The 22,309-nt window shown below is 33.7% G+C and overlaps 1 protein-coding gene, 1 non-coding gene and 1 pseudogene across 2 annotated transcripts; 1 reads left to right on the top strand and 2 right to left on the bottom strand.

Annotated features, from left to right (window-relative positions):
* Nucleotides 1–261: 261 nt before the first annotated feature.
* Nucleotides 262–12,870, top strand: LOC110769129 (uncharacterized; annotated as a pseudogene).
* Nucleotides 3,827–3,937, bottom strand: LOC148297527 (small nucleolar RNA R71). Its single transcript, XR_015833312.1, has one exon. It is a non-coding gene; the product is annotated as a small nucleolar RNA R71 (small nucleolar RNA).
* Nucleotides 12,871–21,366: 8,496 nt separating the features above from the next.
* Nucleotides 21,367–22,026, bottom strand: LOC148297526 (uncharacterized). The gene has a single exon (XM_088247423.1). The coding sequence runs from the start codon at nt 22,024–22,026 to the stop codon at nt 21,367–21,369; it is 660 nt and encodes a 219-aa protein (XP_088103549.1).
* Between the last annotated feature and the right edge of the window lie 283 nt (nt 22,027–22,309).

Genomic DNA, 22,309 nt, shown 5'->3' with positions numbered 1-22,309 from the left:
AGATAGAAGGTTTGTTGCTAAGACATGCGTGTTGTGCAACGACTTGCATAATACGAGGTTGATCCAATTAGACTTTGACATCTATATAGATGTGCTTGGGGAGTTTGATTTTGAATTGGACTATGGCATAGAGATGTTGATGAGTTAGGTGAATCGATGTGTTCCATCAGTTTTAGACCCTTCATAAAGTGAATAAGAGGATGAGTCGTGGGAAAGCATGGCGACTGATAACATCGTCAGAGATGTTGAATTTGGAAAAAAATGGCCAATGGCACCAAGAAGGATTCTACGGAAAAGTCCGAGAAAGAAATCAAAGAGGAAACAATGGTTGAGGTGGAACCAAGTGATGAGTCGATGGATGAGGGTCACAAAGGAGTTGAGTTGAAGAGGGTTTTATACTCTTTTGGTGGTGGTGGTTTGCAACAACCTTGAAATTTGAGGCAAGACATGCCAAGACATAGGCAAAGTGAAATAAATGTGCACAAAGACAAAGTAAAGTGAAAGAGATGGTGGCAAGGCATGCGTGCGCAAAGCACCCTTGGGCTAAGTGTAGGCAGCAAAGGCAAGGGAGTGGTATATATAGTGGAATTGGGACTAAGATAACAAAGGCATGTCATGGACATCAAAGTCCAATCATGCGCTGCGTGTTGGGTTGTGCTAGCAACTTCCAATGAGTAGACTTGGGTTGGGGGACATATGGGCTTGCCAACAAGTCCAAGCGTGTTTGAAATTGCATAACACATGCAAATGAAGGTTGTTTACCCCAATACTTATTATTAATCTCTTAAGTTTTATTATTGTGTAAAAAGAAAAAATAGGCCATCCAACTTAATCTTTAACCCTAGTACATCTATACACACACCCCACCACTCTTCATATTAAGTTTTGGAAAAACACAAACTCCTCTACACCTTATTGCCAAATTACTCATCTTTTTCAATCCAAAAAACCTACTACACTCTCATCTTCTCTTCAAAAACCCTAAATATGGTATGCAAATAATGGCTTGTGGGTCATCAATTGAGGTATGTAATGTGAGAAGTTGCCATCAGGAAGACCACCTACTGATTTTCCCAAGAAAACTTCTGAATTTTGTGCAAGAATTTAATCAAGGCTCCTCAAGTTTGGTAAAGACTGTGAATCTCTCTGTTTTACAATAAGTAATGATAGATGGAATTAGCTGTTAATCACTAAGCTTCAAAGTAGAGTGGTGAGGGGAAAGATAGAAGGGTGTGGGGTTGATGAGTTTTTTTTGTTTTGTTTTGTTTTGTTTATTTTTATTTTTATGATGGGTGTGTATTTAAGGGTAGTTTGGGAAGATAATGGGGTTTTCTTAGAATTGTAATAATTTGAATTAGAAATTGGGGTGATCTTAGAATATGGGGTGAACAAAGAGAAGGTGAGTTCCGTTGAGCTGAGATAAGTGATGGTGAGATCCGTGGAAGTGACTTTTGCGGAGGTGAGATCCGCAAAGGTGAAATCCACCGAGGTGAGATCCGCGGAGGTGAGTTTCGTGGAGGTGAGATCTGTCAAGTTGATGTCCGCCAAAGGTGAGATTCGCCAAGGTGGAATCTACATATCCTTCGGAGAGTTGGTCCAAGAATATGGCCTCCATTGGCCTCGTCGACCAAGGATGAGGCCTCTGGCGGCCAAGTCTAGAACTCCAGAGCTCTCGAATTCCAAAAATTTGTAGGTCACAAGGTTACGCTAGGTGTCAAGATGAAGTCTCGGAGGTCCAAGCCCAAGCCACGAATTCAAACCCAAGATTTCTGGAGGATTGCATGCACGTGACGGACGCTTCATAAGGAAAGAAATCAAGGAGACTGATGACAATCCAAAATTTTCCAAAAGAAAGAGAGAATCTGATAAGAGTCTCAAATTACATCTTTTTAATATTATTTGGGAGACTTTATGATATAATTTTGGCTTAATAAATATAATTTCACTTGTTGTTACATTTTATTCTCACCAACTGGATTTATGAATTTTCTATATTCATTTGGTGGACTTATTAGGTGAATTTATCTTTTGTAGGAAGTTGGAAAGCCAAAAGATGAAGACATACATTTGTCCAAGTTCAAGCCAGGTGTGAAGAGAATTGCTGGTAGATTTTATTGAAGAATTGATTGTAGGATTATTGTGATTATAAAGAAGGAAAAGAGAAGACAAAGCCGTTGAAGCTAAATAGCCTATTTCATGTCATTCATAGCCATTTAATGCCCACCAACTCACCGTTATTTCTTTTCCACCAACTCTCCACCACCATCACATGTTTAGTCCAATTAATCCCTCACTTAAACCCTTCATTACCCACCACAAATGTATTAACTTCCCACTCACCTCATTGACTACTATAAATCACCCATCAACTTATTTGGCAAGGGGACCTCTACGACAGATTTCTTTATCTATTTATTCAAAATTTAGTTATGTTTTCCTTTGTAATGAGTTACTAAAACTCTAGCTAAGGCTAAAGGGAATGTCCTTTGAGTAAGTTTGTGAATTGTTCTTTAATCCAATATACGGTATGAATTGCTAAATGCTTTTATTTTTGGTTGTTCAATATTTTCATATCCTTTTATTTTGATTGATGTTAAGTGCTACTATCTTTTCATGAGTTCAATTATATTTTTCTCATTGTTAAGAACCGACTTAGCATGCTTTTAAATTAAAAGATTAGATATTAAGCAACTCCATTTTCTGAACAATCATTAATAAAAGATAACATTGAAAAGTAAATTGGTTTTAATTTCTTTATCTTCCGGTTAAAATTTCTCAATGATAATTTTAATCGAGTTTAATTTGGATTAAAGAGCACGAAACATATTTTGCTTAAAGAATTGAACCTTGATGCCTTAGCATTTCCATTATTGATATTTCATTTTTAAACTCAATCTCTACAACTATCAAATCAAATTACTTGTCCATTTTGTTTGTCACTCTTATTTTGGTACTTTTAATTATTTCTTTATGTGCAGACATTTGCCTACTTGCTCCTTGAGGATACGATACTTGGACTTCCAAGATTATTACTACGTGTGACTACTTGCATTTGGGTAGATGCAACAAGTTTTTGGCGCCATTGTCGGGGAGCTGTGAAGTGAAAAGTAGCACAAGGAAATTCATTGTTAAGGTTTGTGGTTTTAGTTTCCAAAGCCAATTCGGTAAGGCTTATCAAACTCAATTTTTCATTCCTATTTTTTATTTTTTATTTTCTATTTTCATTTTTGGTGTTTTTTTTTTGCTTTTGTCTTAGTTTAAAAAAAAAAAAAAAATTAGTTTAGTTTTTTTTTATCTGTTGCTTCTTTATTTTGTTTATGAGATATCGTGATCGGTTTGGTAGATTTGCAAAGAGACCTCAATTTGACCAAATTTCATCACAAATGGCTGAGAATAATAATAATAATAATGCATTGGAAGGGCCCCAAAGTGATGAAGATAATCATAGTGTTCATAATGATGAGAATCCACTTGTTAGGACATTACATGATTATTTGCATCCTGCTTGTACAAGTGTGCCATCTTGCATCATTTTTCCGTTAAATGGCCAAATTTTTGATTTTAAACCGGGCATGAAACAACTTTTACCAACTTTTCATGGGATGGAATATGAAAATCCATATTCACATGTGCGTGAGTTTGAGGAAGTTTGTGGAACTTTTCCAACACAAGGGCGTAGGCTTGATACAATTTTGCTAAAACTTTTTCCATTTTCACTGAAAGATAAAGCAAAAACTTGGCTTTATTCTCTAAGGCAAAGAACAATTGGAACATGGCTTGAAATGCAAACTGAATTTTTCAAGAAATTTTTCCCAATTCAAAAGACAAATTCTTTGAAAAGACAGATGCCAACATTTTCTCAAAAAGACACTGAGTCTTTACCTCAAGCTTGGGATAGATTTAAAGATTTGTTAATGTTATGTCCTCACCATGATTTTGAAAGATGGAGGGTGGTAAGTCATTTTTATGATGGCTTAACACCTAAACATCGACAATTTATTGAGATGATGTGCAATGGAAATTTTATGTATAAAGATCCTGAAGATGCTTTTGATTTTCTTGATGAAATTGCAGAGAAATCTCAGATTTGGAGCACTCCCAACACATTTGAGCCTAATTCCCAAAAGGTAAAATCTTCTATTAATCATTCCAGCAGTGGTATTTATCACCTTAAGGAGGAAGATAGTCTCAAAGCTCAATTGGCAACAATGGCTTGTTGGAATTTTAAAAGGTTTTAAAAATTTAACCGTTTTATTTAATTAATTATTTTGGCTATTTTATTTGATTTATTGTGGGGGTTATAAATATTTAATATTCATGTTTTATTTCTGGTTGGTGAATGCCTTAATTTTTGGTTGGTGAACTTTTATGATTGGTGAAGGTTACTTGTTTTTGGATGCCTATAAAAGGCCACTCCTCCTTCACATTTGAAACACACACATTACACCATCAGAATATCACATACCACAATCACCACCATAAACTGATTCTCTCCTTTTCTACTTTTATATATATTCTCTACTTTATATTATTATTTTGGCAATGGTTCTGTGACTTGGATACCCATATCCGTCTATGAACGTGCTCATAGCGGATCTTGAGTTTGTGTACAAGGGGTCGTATCTTGGAGTTTTGTAGACCGTCAGTACCTGCACGTAGGGAGGCTACAAAGGCTTTAGGACAACGTCTTTGACGTGCTTCACCGTACCAAACTCACCTTCTTACTTATTATTTATTTTCCTTTTACTTACCTATTATTTTGTTTTCTTCAATTTCATTATACCTTAAAAGTTTTCCTATTTATTTATATGTTATTTATAATATAATATTTTTTTGTGTTTGGCTTTACGGAAAAGGAAAACTATATTTTGTATATTTTTTATAACAATCTAAAGCCTTTGTAGATTAAAACTACTTTTTTTCCGTACTGTTGTGAAGCCTCAATTGAATACTTGATTGATGAGATTACCACTTGCGGCTTGGTTCAAACTGTAGTAAACAAAGTATTATCTTACATGTATTTCGAATAAATCATATTTGTTAGGTTGTGTCTTTATCATAGCATAAGTTTGATTATATATGTGAAACCATATGTCTATTAAACCTTTGTATGTTAAAATCATTTTCTTTCCGTACTGCTATAGGTTGTTTGTAGTTTACAATTGTTGCAATTCAATATCTATATTTATAATATATATGTAAGCTCTGCACAGTTTAATTTTACAAAATATTTATTAAGTGTGTTTGGTAAAAGGCGTGCTGGTTTGAAAATATTAGTGTGATGATTTGAATTTATTGTTTGAACAACCAAATATGTTCTCAACCTTTTGCTCAAAGACTTGTTTATCCATAAGTTTCAAAGTTCTATCAAAATGTATTTTTATCAGTTTGTTGGTTAAACATAATTATTGGTTTGTATAATTTTGAGGAAAAATTATTTGTTTTGTTGCATCTTTGTCATGCTATATATATATTGCACAGTTCATTTTGTATACTTGAAACTTTGCACAGTTCATTCTGTTGTTTGGGTTTCGGCCTTTTTTCAAAATTAAAAATTAAAACGCATTTGGCCGATTTATATCATATTATGCTATATACTTTGAATTAATGCATTGAAATTGTGACTCTTATGATTATGCTATTATTCCTCTAAATTTTTATTCAGACATTATTCCTCTGTATAAATTTTAGTTATATATTTAATTTGTGATTTGCAGTTGTAAGTTACTCAAAGAACACTTGTATTTTGAAATTGAGAGTTTGCTTTGATAAAATTTAAGAGCCTATTAATATATTTTCTTTAATTAATAATTTACATTACACTGACCATTCATTTGGATTGACTAATTGATATTTTGTAAAGTTCTGCAACTTATTTTATTAATATGTCTAATTAATGACCTTATTTCAATAGCGTTGGTATATTAATCATATTATTGCTGATTTTGGATATCAATTATCTTTAGTTTTTGGAAAATGGATCAAATTACGTTATGTGTGGTGTCTTTCGAGTATTTTATATAAATGTACATATATATTGCACTAACGATTGTGTTAAAGGTTTATCTTATTTATGGGAATAGAGATTTGCGTTATTTTCAATTTGGAGTTATGATGGAATCGGTATCAGGGGTCCAATATCATGTACCACAAGATAAGTTCTACCAATTAATACTTTATCTTATGCAAGTGTGAGCATTGCTATAAATTTATGTGATTCGAAGAAATTAACTTAGTTTGAATTTTGTGAATAAGACAATACAGAAACTTATCATTTGGCACTTGTTTAGTCTTGTCAAATTGTAAATAAATAAATAAATAACCTGAAATGGAAATCTATTTCATGATCTTATCTACATGGTCCTTTTGTTCTTTACAAATCAGAGTGTGTATTGTGTTTGTTTATTGTTTTACTTAATCTAGAAATGCCAATCCATGAGAATACTTCTTCTTGATTGCATACACTTATACCTTTTCTTTTCTCTATGGAATTTCTTTATATTGGTGTGAATGCCCAATTTTGTCAAACCTTAATTTGGTGAGTTTTCTATGATTACTTGTTTTGAAACCAACTTCAATTTATTGAGAATTAGAATTTTTACATTTATGGAGAAATTAATTTTGACTATTCTATTTTGTGCATATGCATATGTTTTCAAAATTTTCATTACTCCCATATAATGTGCTATATTGAAATCTTAAATGTGGAACAATTTATTTTGGACGTTAGCTTTTGAGATCCATTGTTGTCATTAACTTTAATTAGAAGCTTTGCAACGGCCATTTCATTTATATAATTGTTTTGTACTTTGGTATTGCTTTAAATCATTATTTTAGTGGCTTCATTTCAATTGCTCTTTCAAATATGGGAATTTCTTAATGTGGTGATTATTTTGATTTGTTGAAAGTTGATTACAATTTTTTTTTACTGAAGCAATCAAAGTTTTTTTTTCTCCCAACCGTGTAATATTCCAAGGAAATTCTTCATTCAACAAAATCTAATTGTTTATGGTGAAGGAATTAATGGATTTTAATGGTGCTTCTCCATTACTTTTGTAAACGTATAATTATACAATATTTCAGTGAGTATGAATTAGCATGCCTTCTTTATTTTGTCGAATTGAAAAGGCGTGCATGCATAATTAAATTTTTCCTAAATTCTTTTCTTTCTTAATTGTTATATTAATTCTTTTGTATTCAATTGCGTCAGTTTTGGTATTAATTGTTTGAATATAAAATCTAAGAGCCTTATTTTTGGCAGTTAAGTTGTTGATATTGTTAGGTGATTATTGCCTTTAATGTTCTGAACATTTATGCAATTAATTACATTTAGTTTAAACGTCTTGGATTCAATTTAAAGTTGCCAACGCCTATATGTTTCAATTGTGCAATCCTTCATATTAGTTACTTGAGTTAATCTTGATAAAATATATTAAGTGAACTAATGTTCTTTTGAGTGTGAAGTCTTGATAGCTGCCACTTTGAGTTAATTGCCAGGAAGTGTACTTTGTGAAACCTTCTGGAGAAAACTGACATAAATGATAAATTATATCACTGTAAGCGGCATTTAATTTTGAATTTTGGTGTAAGGTTTTCAACCCGTAAATCCTCTAAAGTATTTTTGCATATCTTATGAATTTAAAATTAAATATAAATTTAGTATAATCTTCATATATTTTGCAAATTCCCTTAAATTTGTGGGGGTTGAGTTTTCCTTAACTATGTAGGTATTTGTTGTAATTTTTGTGGGTATTTCAAATACAAAATTAATATCAATTTTTTTTTTATATAGATTTTGAGTGGTTTTAATTACCTCTTTAAAACTAAAGTTATGTTGTATACTTATTATAAAAGTTTTGCATTCTTAATTTATTTTATTTTAAAAACAGTGTAGACAATTTGTGGAAGTTGAACTTTTCTAAATGGGAACTTTATTGCTGTAATTTTATTTGTTACTATCATTAAGCAATTTTTGCTTTTATGCTGGAAAATATTAGATTCATTTATGTAGGCTTTCCTTTTCTCTTTCCCAAAATTTTGAGTGTGTTTTCAATCTTTATGCTCTCGTGGGAAAGATTCATTACATTCATTTAGTGACATAATAATTTTATATTTCCTTGGCAAACATGTCGTTTATATTATAAAATTTTATTATGAGACTAATTTGTCTTCAATTTTGATATGAAAATGTGTGCAACTAATGATTACCTTGGTATAAAATTTTGGTAGAGACTTCTTATTGTCTTATAGGTTCCTATTGAGAATCAAGAAGATACAATTTCAACCTGGATATGCGATCATGATTTCAGCCACTTTGAGTGCACAAAAGGGAGTAAGAGTATCCTGAAATACTCAGTGTTTATAGTTAAATTTATTTAAAGAATTAATTGTTATATTGTTGTTCATAAGTGGTAGCAGGTGTACTCAAAGTTTCATGGACTTGAGAGGTACTCTTGATCATAAGATTTAATGTATGATGTTTTTTGTTATACTTAAATGTATACCAATCCGTATCTAATTTCCGATTATACTGAGATGAAATCCACTAATCATTTGTGTGCAAGATTGTGTAGGAAATATTTCCAATAACATGCAGGTTTAGAGCGCGCTAAAACGAAGAATAAAGATATGACCTACATTATATATGCCTTGTGAAGGCTAGTCTTGATATGCATGCCTCGTGGAGGAGGCTATTAATGCAAAATGTCGAGGGGGATGTGCTTAAGCCCATAAGGGAGTCACCTAGGGAGGTAACCCAACTTCTGTGATTGGAGATCCCATGAAGGAAGTTCAATGTGGTAGAAACAATCCATATTGCGTGACTCATATAGCACTCATAAAACTATGGAGATATCCTTGAGATATTCTTCTGCTCATCCCTAAGGCAAAAGTGCTATTTTATGTGACGTCAGGAAGGGATTTATCCCTGAATGAGTTTCGAGGCGGGCAAACTCCCGCAGGGTGCAGGTCACATGTACTCTTGGAGAACTCACCTAAGTGAGAGACGTCGTGAGGCCGCGACTATGAGAATTGGGCTATTCTCTAGTAACTCTCATGAGAATCAAGATTAGCGCATGGCCATAAATAGCGCTACCCCGCATCCAAGTCTCAACTAATACTATGTGTGGGATATGTTGAAGTTTGGTCCAAGGTGCTGAGTTCAATACTGTGTACACTCAGGTTCCTCAAATGGAGACTATCATCACTAAGTGAAGGTTCAAGCCCGGAAGGCACCTACACCTATTACATAGTATTATATTGCCATATATATTATATATTTTTCACTGTTTTTTTTGTCACGGTAAAATTTTAAAAACCTTGTGGGGGATTGTTGGAATTTTAAAAGGTTTTAAAAATTTAACCGTTTTATTTAATTAATTATTTTGGCTATTTTATTTGATTTATTGTGGGGGTTATAAATATTTAATATTCATGTTTTATTTCTGGTTGGTGAATGCCTTAATTTTTGGTTGGTGAACTTTTATGATTGGTGAAGGTTACTTGTTTTTGGATGCCTATAAAAGGCCACTCCTCCTTCACATTTGAAACACACACATTACACCATCAGAATATCACATACCACAATCACCACCATAAACTGATTCTCTCCTTTTCTACTTTTATATATATTCTCTACTTTATATTATTATTTTGGCAATGGTTCTGTGACTTGGATACCCATATCCGTCTATGAACGTGCTCATAGCGGATCTTGAGTTTGTGTACAAGGGGTCGTATCTTGGAGTTTTGTAGACCGTCAGTACCTGCACGTAGGGAGGCTACAAAGGCTTTAGGACAACGTCTTTGACGTGCTTCACCGTACCAAACTCACCTTCTTACTTATTATTTATTTTCCTTTTACTTACCTATTATTTTGTTTTCTTCAATTTCATTATACCTTAAAAGTTTTCCTATTTATTTATATGTTATTTATAATATAATATTTTTTTGTGTTTGGCTTTACGGAAAAGGAAAACTATATTTTGTATATTTTTTATAACATGGCTAGGGAAGTTGAAACTCTAAAATCAAAATTGCCTCAAAAAGTTAATTCAATTGCTAGTCAAGAAATTTTTGAGATTTGTGAAGTTTGTGGGGTCATGGGGCATGTAACAAAAGAATGTCCAATACTTCTAGCTTTCAGAGAAATGTTGCATGATCAAGAAAACTTTGTGAATCAATTTAAAAAACCATCCACTTTTTCTGAAACTTATATTCCAGGATGGAGAAACCACCCAAATTTCAGTTGGAGAAATAATACTAATAATAATGTGCCTCAACAAAAATCTAATTCTTTTTATTATTCTCCACAGGTGGAAGGACAATCATCATCATCAAATTTGGAAGATGTTATGATGCAATTCATGCAAAGCCAAACTGCCACAAATCAAAAAAATACACAAGACATTGGTGAGATTAAGAGCACTCTTTCCAAACTCACTTCTTCACTGTCAATTCAAGAGAAGGGTAAATTTCCTTCTCAAGGCCAACCCAATCCACATGCTCAGTTAGAGGTAACTACCCCTTCTTCTTCTTCTTTGAATGAAAATAAGTATGAACATGTGAAGGCTGTCACTACTCTTCGTAGTGGGAAAATAATTGGGAAAGATGATTCAGAAAGAGTTGAAAATAAAAAGTATTCAGAAAAATCCAAAAATAATGAAAAAGAAAATAATGATTCTGAAATTGTTAAGTGCCCTTTTCCTGCTCCATTCCCACAAGCACATAAGGTTGCAAAGAAAAATCAAAATCCTGAAATTTTGGAGGTTTTTAAACAAGTGAAAATCAATATAACTCTTTTGGATGCTATAAAACAAATTCCTTCATATTCAAAATTTTTAAAGGATTTATGCACTATCAAAAGAAAGCACAATGTTGATAAGATCGCATTTTTAACTGAAAATGTAAGTGCAATTCTTCAAACTAATACTCCACCCAAGTACAAAGATCCAGGTTGTCCCACAATTTCTTGTATTATTGGGAATTTTAGCATTGAACAAGCTTTATTGGATTTGGGTGCTAGTGTTAATTTGTTGCCTTACTCGGTTTATAAGCAATTGGGTCTTGGTGAATTAAAACCCACCTCAGTAACATTGCAATTGGTTGACAGTTCAATCAAAAATCCCAAGAGGTATGGTGGAAGATGTGCTGGTTTAGGTAGACAAATTTTATTTTCCAATTGATTTTATAGTTTTGGATACTGAACCAGTTGTGCATTCTAGTTCTCAAATTCCTGTTATTCTTGGAAGACCATTTCTTGCTACATCTAATGCTCATATAAATTGCAGGAATGGACTTATGCAACTATCATTTGGGAACATGACATTGGAGCTCAACATATTCAACATATTGAAGCAGCCCTCAAACAATGAAGAAGACAAAGAAGTTTACATGATCGAGACAATTGTTCAAAATTGCTTTAATTCTTCTTTTTCTTCTGATCCACTGCAAATTTGTTTAGTAAATGGGAATTGTAATTTTGCACAAGATTTTGAAGTACAATATCTTTGTTCTTTGTTGGATTCTGCGCAGGTACAAGAACATAATGGTTGGATACCAAAATATGAGGAGCTGCCAACTGTGAGTGATGAGACAAAATCATCAAGAGAAAAAGCCCTGAAGTGTGAATTGAAGCCTCTTCCTCCTGGACTTAAATATGCTTTTCTGGGAGAAGATGAGACCTATCTTGTGGTAATATCTTCTAAACTAGAGCTTTTGCATGAAGGTATGTTACTTAAAGTTTTGAAAGATCATAGGACTGCTATTGGATGGACTTTATATGATATTAAAGGTATTAGTCCTTTGGTTTGCACACACCAATTTTTTTTTTTGAAGATACTAAACCAGTTAGGCAGGCTCAACGTAGACTTAACCCAATAATGAAAGAAGTTGTGCAAAAAAAAGTACTTAAACTTTGGGATGCAGGTATCATATATCCAATTTCTAATAGCAAATTGGTAAGTCCTACACAGGTTGTTCCTAAAAAATCAGGAGTCACAGTAGTTGAAAATGATAATGGAGAAATGGTACAAACTAGGGTCACTACTAGATGGAGAATGTGTATTGATTATCGTAAATTGAACTCAGTCACAAGAAAGTCGCTAGCCTAACCTAGTGCCTTAAAGCCTTTTTGGTTTGAGAGTCGCTAGCCTAACACTTGCTATATGGGTTAATTAGATAGCTTAATGGAGCTAAGCATTGCACAACCCACATTTTAAAAAAAAGTATATTTAAAATTTAAAAAAAAAAATGAAAACCTTGGTTTGTTTCTTGCAAGGGAGTTTGACAACTCTTGAGATCAAAAGGTTGGTGTGATTGGAATTTAGCTGATGCCATTCAATTGTGTTGGTTCACTTTACACAAGCCTCATACTTGATGTTTGTGGGTATCATCCCTGGAAACCCTCGCGAGACTATAACTCGTCCTTTAGGGATAACCTAAGGGTTTAAAGGCTTGTTGCATACGCTAAATGCAATCGTATCCCGCGAAAGTGGCTTAGCTGTTTTAGTTGTTTTTATTTACTTTATTTATTTTATTTTGTCATTTTTACTTAAATTTAAGTTTCTTTTAGTCGCTTGAATTGCTAGGGACTAGCAATAAGCTGGTTGGGGGTTGTGATGAGAGTCTCAAATTACATCTTTTTAATATTATTTTGGAGACTTTATGATATAATTTTGGCTTAATAAATATAATTTCACCTGTTGTTACATTTTATTCTCACCAATTGGATTTATGAATTTTCTATATTCATTTGGTGAACTTATTAGGTGAATTTATCTTTTGTAGGAAGTTGGAAAGCCAAAAGATGAAGACATACATTTGTCCAAGTTCAAGCCAGGTGTGAAGAGAATTACTGGCAAATTTTATTGAAGAATTGATTGTGGGATTATTGTGATTATAAAGAAGGAAAAGAGAAGACAAAACCGTTGAAGCTAAAGAGCCTATTTCATGTCATTCATAGCCATTTAATGACCACCACCTCACCGTTATTCCTTTGTAATGAGTTGCTAGAACTCTAGCTAAGGCTAAAGGGAATGTCCTTTGAGTAAGTTTGTGAATTTTTCTTTAATCCAATATACGGTATGAATTGCTAAATTCTTTTATTTTTGGTTGTTCAATATTTTCATATCCTTTTATTTTGATTGATGTTAAGTGCTACTATCTTTTCATGAGTTCAATTATATTTTTCTCATTGTTAAGAACTGACTTAGCATGCTTTTAAATTAAAAGATTAGATATTAAGCAACTCCATTTTCTGAACAATCATTAATAAAAGAGAACATTGAAAAAGTAAATTGTGTTGTGAAACTAGGGAATTTGTAGGGAGAAATAAGAGGAAGAAAGAGACAGTATAATTTGCTCAAATCAACTTGTGTTTCATTCATATTTGGTGCCACTATTTATAGGGGTAGAGAGACCTAAATCACCTACCACCCATAATTGGTAGGTTACAAATATATTGGTAGGTTACAAATATATAATGATGGATATTATGATAGGTTAATAGTGGCTATTATTGTGGGCATCCATAACCTATAAACCCATAACGTATGGATTTATAACACTCCCCCTTGGATGTCCACCATACAATGACATCATGTTGGACGTGCTAAATGTTGCTTTGTTAAAAACCTTGTCAGGAAAAACCACATGGGATAAAAACCTGATCGAAGGAAAAAAGAGTACATTGCACATACATCCTATGTAGTAAAACTGAGGAGTTTCCACGATTGATGTCTCCCCCTGATCTTCAACAATCTGATTGCTTGTAAAGTCGTTGCATTTCTATACCATATACCAACTTCTGAAATATAGACTTCGGAAGAGCTTTGGTGGTATATGTTTGGTTCTGTCACCCTTGATAAACCCTTCTTTAATTTGAGTTATACAAGCAGCATTGTCTTCATACATGATTGTCGGAGCTTTTGTTGTTGAAGAAAGATCACATGTTTTCCGAATATGATGAACTAGGGATCTTAACCAAACACATTCTCTACTGGCCTCATGGAGCGCAAGAATTTCTGTATGATTAGAAGAGGTAGCAACCAAAGTTTGTTTTATAGATCACCATGAGATTGCAATATTTCCACAAGTAAACACATAACCAGTTTGGGAGCGACCCTTATGTTGATGAGAGAGATACTCAGAATCCGCGTATCCAACAAGATTTGGACCGTTGGAAAGTTCGTACGAATAAAACAGGCCCATATCAGTTGTTCCACGAAGGTAGCGCAAGATATGATTTATACCATTCCAGTGTCTATGTGTTGGAGCCAAGCTATACCTGGCTAATAAATTTACTGGAAATGCAATATCTGGCCTAGTATATTGGGCTAAATATAATAAAGCACCTATTGCACTAAGATATGGAACTTCTGGACCAAGTATCATTTCATCATCCTCTTTAGGACGGAATGGATCTTTATTTGTGTCTAATGGACAAACTACCATTGGAGTGCTCAACGGGTGGGCATTATCCATATAAAATCACTTCAAAAATTTTTCAGTGTAAGCTGATTGATGGACAAGAATACCATTGGCATGATGCTCGATCTGCAAGCCCAAAAAATATTTAGTTTTTCCAAGGTCTTTCATCTCAAATTCACCCTTTAAATATTCAGTAGTTTTAATGATCTCTTGAGGAGTTCCAATTACGTTCATGTCGTCGACATACACTGCTACGATTGCAAATCTAGAATTTGATTTCTTTATAAAAACACAAGGGCATATGGGATCATTGATGTAGCCTTCCTTAATCAAATATTCACTAAGATGGTTATACCACATTCATCCGGATTGTTTCAACCCATATAGTGAACTTCTCAACTTAATGGAATACATGTTCCGTGATTTAGTGTTTGATTCTCCCAACTTGAGTCCTTCTGGGACTTTCATATAAATATTAGCGTCTAACTCCCCATACAAGTATGCAGTAACAACGTCCATAAGACGCATGTCAAGTTTTTCTAAAACTACAAGACTTATTAAATAACGGAACGTAATTGCATCCATAACAGGAGAATATGTTTCTTCATAATCAATCCCAGGCCTTTGAGAAAAACCTTGTGCAACGAGTCGTGCCTTATACCTTGCAATCTCATTTTTCTCATTACGCTTTCTTGTGAACACCCATTTATATCCCACAGGTTTTACACCTTGTGGTGTTTGAACCACAGGTCCAAATACACCACGTTTTTCCAAGGAATTTAACTCAACTTGGATTGCATCTTTCCACTTTGGCCAATTAGGCCTTCCTTTACATTCATCAACAGATCGTGGTTCAATATCTTCATGACCTTTTATAATTTCAGCAGCTACTGCGAAAGAAAAAATATCATCGATAACCATTTCACTACGGTCCCATAATTCATCATTGCATGCGAAATTTACAGAAATTTATGTATTAGGTATCTTTTCCTCTTCAGTGGCTTGTGTCTTTTCAATGACACCTTCATTCTCCGGATGAATTGTAGATTCAAGGTGAATATCTTTCCCAATAATATCTTCATTAGCGTTTTCATTGGGATTGGGATATGCTTTTGATTTTCGCTTTCTAGGAGCTGAGTCCTTGGAATCAATGGGTCTACCTCGCTTCAGGCGTGCAATAGATGATTCATTTGCTGCAACGTTGGTTAATCTGATTGGGATATCAATTCTCGCTGGTGTATTTGCTAAAGGTATATGTGATTTTGTCACTTTTCCTGTATCAGTAAATGCATCTGGCATTTAATTAGCAATTTGTTGAAGATGGACAATTTTTCGTACTTCATTTTCACTTTGAGTTGTACGATGGTCAAGATGAGACATAATGGATATGTTCTAACCCAATTCCCGCCGTTCTTCAGGAACGGTCTTTTCTCCCCCTAACGGCAGGAAGAATGTCTCATCATAGTGACAGTCCGCAAAACGTGCTGTAAAAGTATCTCCTGTCATAGGTTCGAGATAGCGAATGATAGTTGGTGAATCAAAACCAATGTAAATTCCCAATCGACATTGAGGACCCATTTTAGTGCGTTGTGGGGGTGCAATTGGCATATAAACTGCACAACCAAAAACCCTTAAATGTGATATATTGGGTTGTCTCCCAAAGTCAAGTTGTAAATGGGAGAATTGGTGGTGGGTAACAGGCCTCAAGCGGACTAAAGATGCACCATGTAAAATTGCATGTCCCCAAGCAGAAATTGGCAACTTTGTCTTCAATAGCAAAGTGCGAGCAATAAGCTGGAGGCGCTTAATAAAAGCTTCAGCTAATCCATTTTGAGTATGGACATGGGGAATTGGGTGCTCAACCTCAATCCCAAGTGACATGCAATTGGCATCAAAAGTTTGGGAGGTAAACTCACCAGCGTTATCAAGTCGAATTGACTTTATTGGATAATCAGGAAATTGTGCTCGTAATTTAATTATCTGAGCAAGGAGCCTAGCAAAACATTAGTAAAAAAAACCTTTGCGCGACCAAATTTTGCGTGACGAAACACAATTCGTCGCTCAAAGTGACTTTGCGCGACGAAAATTAAACTTCGTCGCTCAAAGTCTTACGCGACTAAATTTTTCGCAACGAAACAAAAATCGTCGCACAAAGTCACTTTGCGCGACAAACCTTTGCCCGACGACAAAACATTGTCGCTCAAAGTAACTTTGCGTGACGAAACAATAAAATTCAGTGCACAAAGTCTTGCGCGACGAAGTGTGGTTCGTCTCGTAAAGTCTTTACAAAAATAAAGAAAATAAAAAATTATTTGTAAAAATCTTTGCATGACTTTGCGCGACGAAACAATAAAATTCGGTGCACAAAGTCTTGCGCGACGAAATGTGTTTCGTCTCGCAAAGTCTTTACAAAAATAAATAAAATAATTTTTTTTTATTAAAATCTTTGCATGACTTTGCGCGACGAATTTCTAAACTTCTTCTCGCAAAGTCTTTACAAAAATAAAAAAATAAAAATTATTTTGTTAGAAAAATATAATTTTTTAAATGTATTATATTTTAAATTGACTATCAAATTGGTTCATTATATTCATATATGGTCAAGGAGTGTAGCTATAAAAAATCATCAAATCGAAATTGAAATAACCGTTAAATCGTGATTTTTCGTTTATAACCGTCGAAAAGTTTTGTCCTATTACTTGATCTCTGAATGTTTATTTTTTCCGATTTTTGGCGTATATGATCTCGAAGTATAAACAAACAAGTTTGACGGTTGGATCTTTGAAACTAGTTTCGTAGATTGCGTATGCCATCAAAACAATATATTCACTAACAATGAAGAGTTTATTTATACTTTCATTAAATACAACATAAGATTTTGTGGTATCCACTAGTGTAAATATTTTAAATTGAAGATCAAATTGAGTCATTGTATTCATATAGGTTCAAGGAGTGTAGTTGTAAAAAATCATCAAAATCGGAGTTAAAATAACCGTTAAATCGTGATTTTTGTTTATAACCATCGAAAAGTTTTGTCCCATTACGTGATCTCTGAATGTTTATTTTTTCCGATTTTTAGGGTATACGATCTCGAAGTATAAACAAACAAGTTTGACGGTTGGATCGTTAAAACTAGTTTCATAGAATACATATGCCATCAAAACAATATATTCACTAACAATTAAGAGTTTATTTATACTTTTATTAAATATAACATAAGATTTTGTGGTATCCACTAGTGTAAATATTTTAAATTGATGATCGAATGCAGTCATTGTATTCATATAGGGTCAAGGAGTGTAGCTGGAAAAAATCATCAAAATCAGAGTTGAAATAACCATTAAATCGTGATTTTTCATTTATAACCGTCGAAAAGTTTTGTCCTATTACTTAATCTTTGAATGTTTATTTTTTCCGATTTTTGGCGTGTATGATCTCGAAGTGTAAACAAACAAGTTTGATGGTTGGATCGTTGAAACTAGTTTCGTAGAATGCGTATGCCATCAAAACAATATATTCACTAACAATTAAGAGTTTATTTATACTTTTATTAAATATAACATAAGATTTTGTGGTATCCACTAGTGTAAATATTTTAAATTGACGATCGAATGCAGTCATTGTATTCATATAGGGTCAAGGAGTGTAGCTGTAAAAAATCATCAAAATCAGAGTTGAAATAACCGTTAAATCTTGATTTTTTGTTTATAACTGTCAAAATGTTTTGTCCCGTTACTTGATCTCTAAAAATTTTTTTTTCCCGATTTTTGGCGTATATGATCTCGATGTGTAAACAAACAAGTTTGATGGTTGGATCGTTGAAACTAGTTTCGTAGAATGTGTATGCCATCAAAATAATATATTCACTAACAATTAAGAGTTTATTTATACTTTCATTAAATATAACATAAGATTTTGTGGTATCCACTAGTGTAAATATTTTAAATTGATGATCGAATGCAGTCATTGTATTCATATAGGGTCAAGGAGTGTAGCTGTAAAAAATCATCAAAATCAGAGTTGAAATAACCGTTAAATCTTGGTTTTTCTTTTATAACCGTCGAAATGTTTTGTCCCATTACTTGATCTCTTAATGTTTATTTTTTCCAAATTTTGGCGTGTATGATCTCGAAGTATAAACAAACAAGTTTGACGGTTGGATCGTTGAGTAGCTTTAAATTTGTTTATTTTGTACGTATAACACTTAAGAAATTGAATAGTATATATATTTATTAGTAGCTTTAAATTTTTTTTAAGACTTTGCGCGACCAATATAATAATTCGTCGCGCAAAGTATACTCTAAAAATTTGGGCGGGTACCAAAAATGCGAATTTTTTTTACGACTTTGCGCGACTAATATATAGTAGTTCGTCGCGCAAAGTATACTCTTAAAATTTGGCGGGTACCAAAAATGGGAATTTAAAAATAAAAAAAAATATTACGACTTTGCGGGATGAATATATAGTTCGTCGCGCAAAGTTTTGCGGGACCAATATATAATCATTCATCGCGCAAAGTATAACCGAAAAATTTGGGCGGGTACCAAAAATGCGAATTTTTTTTAAAAAAAAAATTTCCAACTTTGCGCGACCAATATATAGTAGTTCGTCGCGCAAAGTATACTATAAAAATTTGGCTGGTACCAAAAATGGGAATTTTAAAAAAAAAAAATTACGACTTTGCGGGACTAATATATAGTCGTTCGTCGCGCAAAGTATACCCGAAAAATTTGGGCGGGTACCAAAAATGGGACGCGGGAATATTGTGGTCGCGCAAAACTTTGAGCGACCAAAATTTCGTCGCGCAAAACCCTAAAAATTTGGGCGCGCACCAAAAATCGGAATTTTAAAAATAAAAAAAATTCGAGACTTTGCGCGACCAATATATTGTTTCGTCGCGCAAAGTGATATGGTTTTTAAAACCAAAACAACACCTCCATCATTTTCTCAATGTCTTCTACTCTTACCTCTCCTCTCTCTTTCCTTCTCCCCAAATCCTACCCTTTCTCTCACACTCACTCCTCTCACTTAATCTCTCATCTCTCTCTTCACTATCTCTCACTCTCACTCACTCTCTTATCTCTCTTTTCATCATCTCTCACTCTCACTCACTCTATCATCTCTCTCTCACTATCTTCTCTATTCTCTCACACTCACTTCTCCCTCTCATTCTCACTCACTCAAAATCTTGCCAAAAGGTATATTCTCTCCAAACTTTAATTTTTTTTCTTCATTAATATATGTTTTTGGAGTTAGTTTTGAGTTTATGCCAATTTTTTGTTATTTTGTTGTTATTTGACAATATTTATTTTTTTGTAGGGAATCGTCGAGACTTTGACGGCTAAAGTTGAGGATTTGGACGCTATCGAAACATATACTCCGCCACTACCACCACAATAGGCTTGTAGATTTTATTATTGTACTTTGTTAATTTATGTGTACATTTTGAATATTATATATATTGGATAATTTGACCACTATTTTTCATATGTAATTTTATTTTGAATATGTCAATTTAAATTAAAGTAATTAAAAAAAATAAAATCATACAATTAAATTAAATTGAAAAAGTAAAAATTTGAAAAATTAATATAATGAAATTGATATAAGAGAAATAATAAAACAAAATGTCAAAAACCTTGGGCGACAAAATATTTCGTCACGCAAACTATTAAACTAGTTTATTTTAATTAAAAAATTTTAAAAAACAAAGATTAAAAAAAATTGAATATGGCAAGACTAGTCAATGGACAAAGTACTATGGTAAGGTTTTAAAGGATGTCCATTTGAATTTGAAATAATCCTACGCATCATTGTGGATCCAGGATGCCCAAGACGATCATGCCAAAGCATGAAGGTCGTTGGGTCAATGAAATTTTGATTCATGATAGCATGGACTTCAACTGCTGTGATGGTTGTATAATACAACCCAGAAGAGAAAGCAGGAAGTGTTTCCAATATACGCCTCTGGCTGTTGATATTGTTGGTAATGCAAAGATACTCCACATTATGATCATTTCTAGTTTCAATATGGTACCCTTTCATTCGAATGTCTTTAAAGCTGAGTAAATTTCTTTTCGATCTCAAAGAGTACAAAGCGTTATCAATGGAGAATTGAGTCCCATTGGGTAACAAAATTTGAGCTCTTCCAGAGTTGTCAATTAGGTTTGCAGAACCTAGTATGGTAGTTACCTTTGCTTTTGATAAATGTAAATTGTGAAAATATTTTTTATCTCGAAGAATTGTGTGCGTAGTTGCACTATCCGCAAGACAAATATCTTCGTCATTTCTCCCAAGACAAGAGGATCCATGATTGTTTTCCATGCCTTCAAATTTATAAGAAAATATATATGTATTAAAATGCTATTCGAAGAAAAAAAAAAGTAAATAAAAAAATTCAAATGAAGTCTTTTAATCGATTTTATTCAATGAAAAAGATCCAAACTACCATGTGAAAGGGAAAAAGAAAAAAAAACATGAATTAAACTTAGCTCAAACAACATAAAGCGAAGAAAAAAAAATTTTAACAAAATTAATTGGGGAGCATCCCATCACTAATCATAGGATCAAAAGATTTGCCATCAGTATCAACAAAGAAGTCTGAAACATCAAGGTGAGTTGCATCCACTGGTTCTAACTCTATTGGATCAGCATCCATCCAATATGTCTCAACCTTTTTTCCTTTGCCCTTGATTGAGGCTTGGTAAAGATCAACCAAATGTTTTGATGTGCGGCATACACATGTCTAATGCCCATTTGTACCACACTATGACATGCTTCCTCAATCACCCTATCAGTTGAAGGTTGGGAGCCATTTGCCTTGTCTTGTTTGTTCCACTTCTGGTGGTTATGAGATGCTTAGGTATTTCTTGGACCCAAGCGGTGGCTATTACTATTTTGGACTTGACCATTACGGGTACCCCTACCACGACCACGTCCTCAACGACGGTCGCCATGTGATGAGGTAGCATATGCCTCATGAGATGGTGCCAAGGCAGCATTCACTTCATGGAATGGTGCAGATCCAGTTGGACGAGATTGATGGTTCTGCATTAGAAGCTCATTATTCTGTTCAGCTAGAAATAGACAAGATATGAGGTCTGAATACTTATGGAAACCTCGCTCTCGATATTGTTGTTGCAAAACCACATTGGAGGCATGAAATGTGGTGAAAGTTTTCTCCAATAGGTCTGCATCAGTTATATTCTCTCCACAAAGTCGTAACTTGGAGCAAATTCTGAACATAGCAGAATTATAGTCAGCCACTGATTTGAAATCGTGTAGACGCAAGTGCATCCAATCATGGCGTGCCTTAGGAAGAATAACTGTCCTCTGATGGCCATATCTTTCCTTGAGATTTCCCCAAAGGGCCAAAGGATCCTTGACAATAAGGTATTCACACTTCAATCCTTCATGGATGTGGCGTCTGAGAAAAATCATGGCTTTCGCTCGATCCACAGAGGATGCCTCATTGCCTTCCTTAATGGTTTCCCCTAGGTTCATAGCCTCAAGATGAACCTCAGCATCATTGATCCATGAAAGGAAGTTCTTTCCAGAGATGTCAAGTGCAACAAATTCGAGCTTTGCCAAGTTCGACATTTTCTATATAAAAGAAAATGGAATGTGTTAGAGCTCAAGAAAAAAATTGTTGATATAGTAAACATAAATATAATCACCAAAACTTCTGGTTTGGGATGTTTAGACAATTAGATTGAGGAACTTCATGCCTTCAATTATTTTGAATCACAGAAACTTAGGTTCTGATTTGATAAAGGAACTTCAGGTCCTTATCTATTATGAGGATCGAGGAACTTCAGGCCCTGATTTCTTGTTAATAAAAAAAACTCATCATAACATATTGTATTTAAATAAGATAAAAATA

The sequence above is a fragment of the Prunus avium genome, chromosome 1, assembly GCF_965620075.1.
Source record: "Prunus avium chromosome 1, drPruAviu1.hap1.1, whole genome shotgun sequence".
Lineage (NCBI taxonomy): Eukaryota > Viridiplantae > Streptophyta > Magnoliopsida > Rosales > Rosaceae > Prunus > Prunus avium.
The sequence above is the reverse complement of the archived record's forward strand: the minus strand, read 5'-3'. Positions and strand labels throughout refer to the sequence as shown.

Excerpts from the sequence above, each read along its gene's own strand:
- LOC148297526 (XM_088247423.1), bottom strand. The coding sequence starts at position 22,026 with ATGTCGAACTTGGCAAAGCTCGAATTTGTTGCACTTGACATCTCTGGA.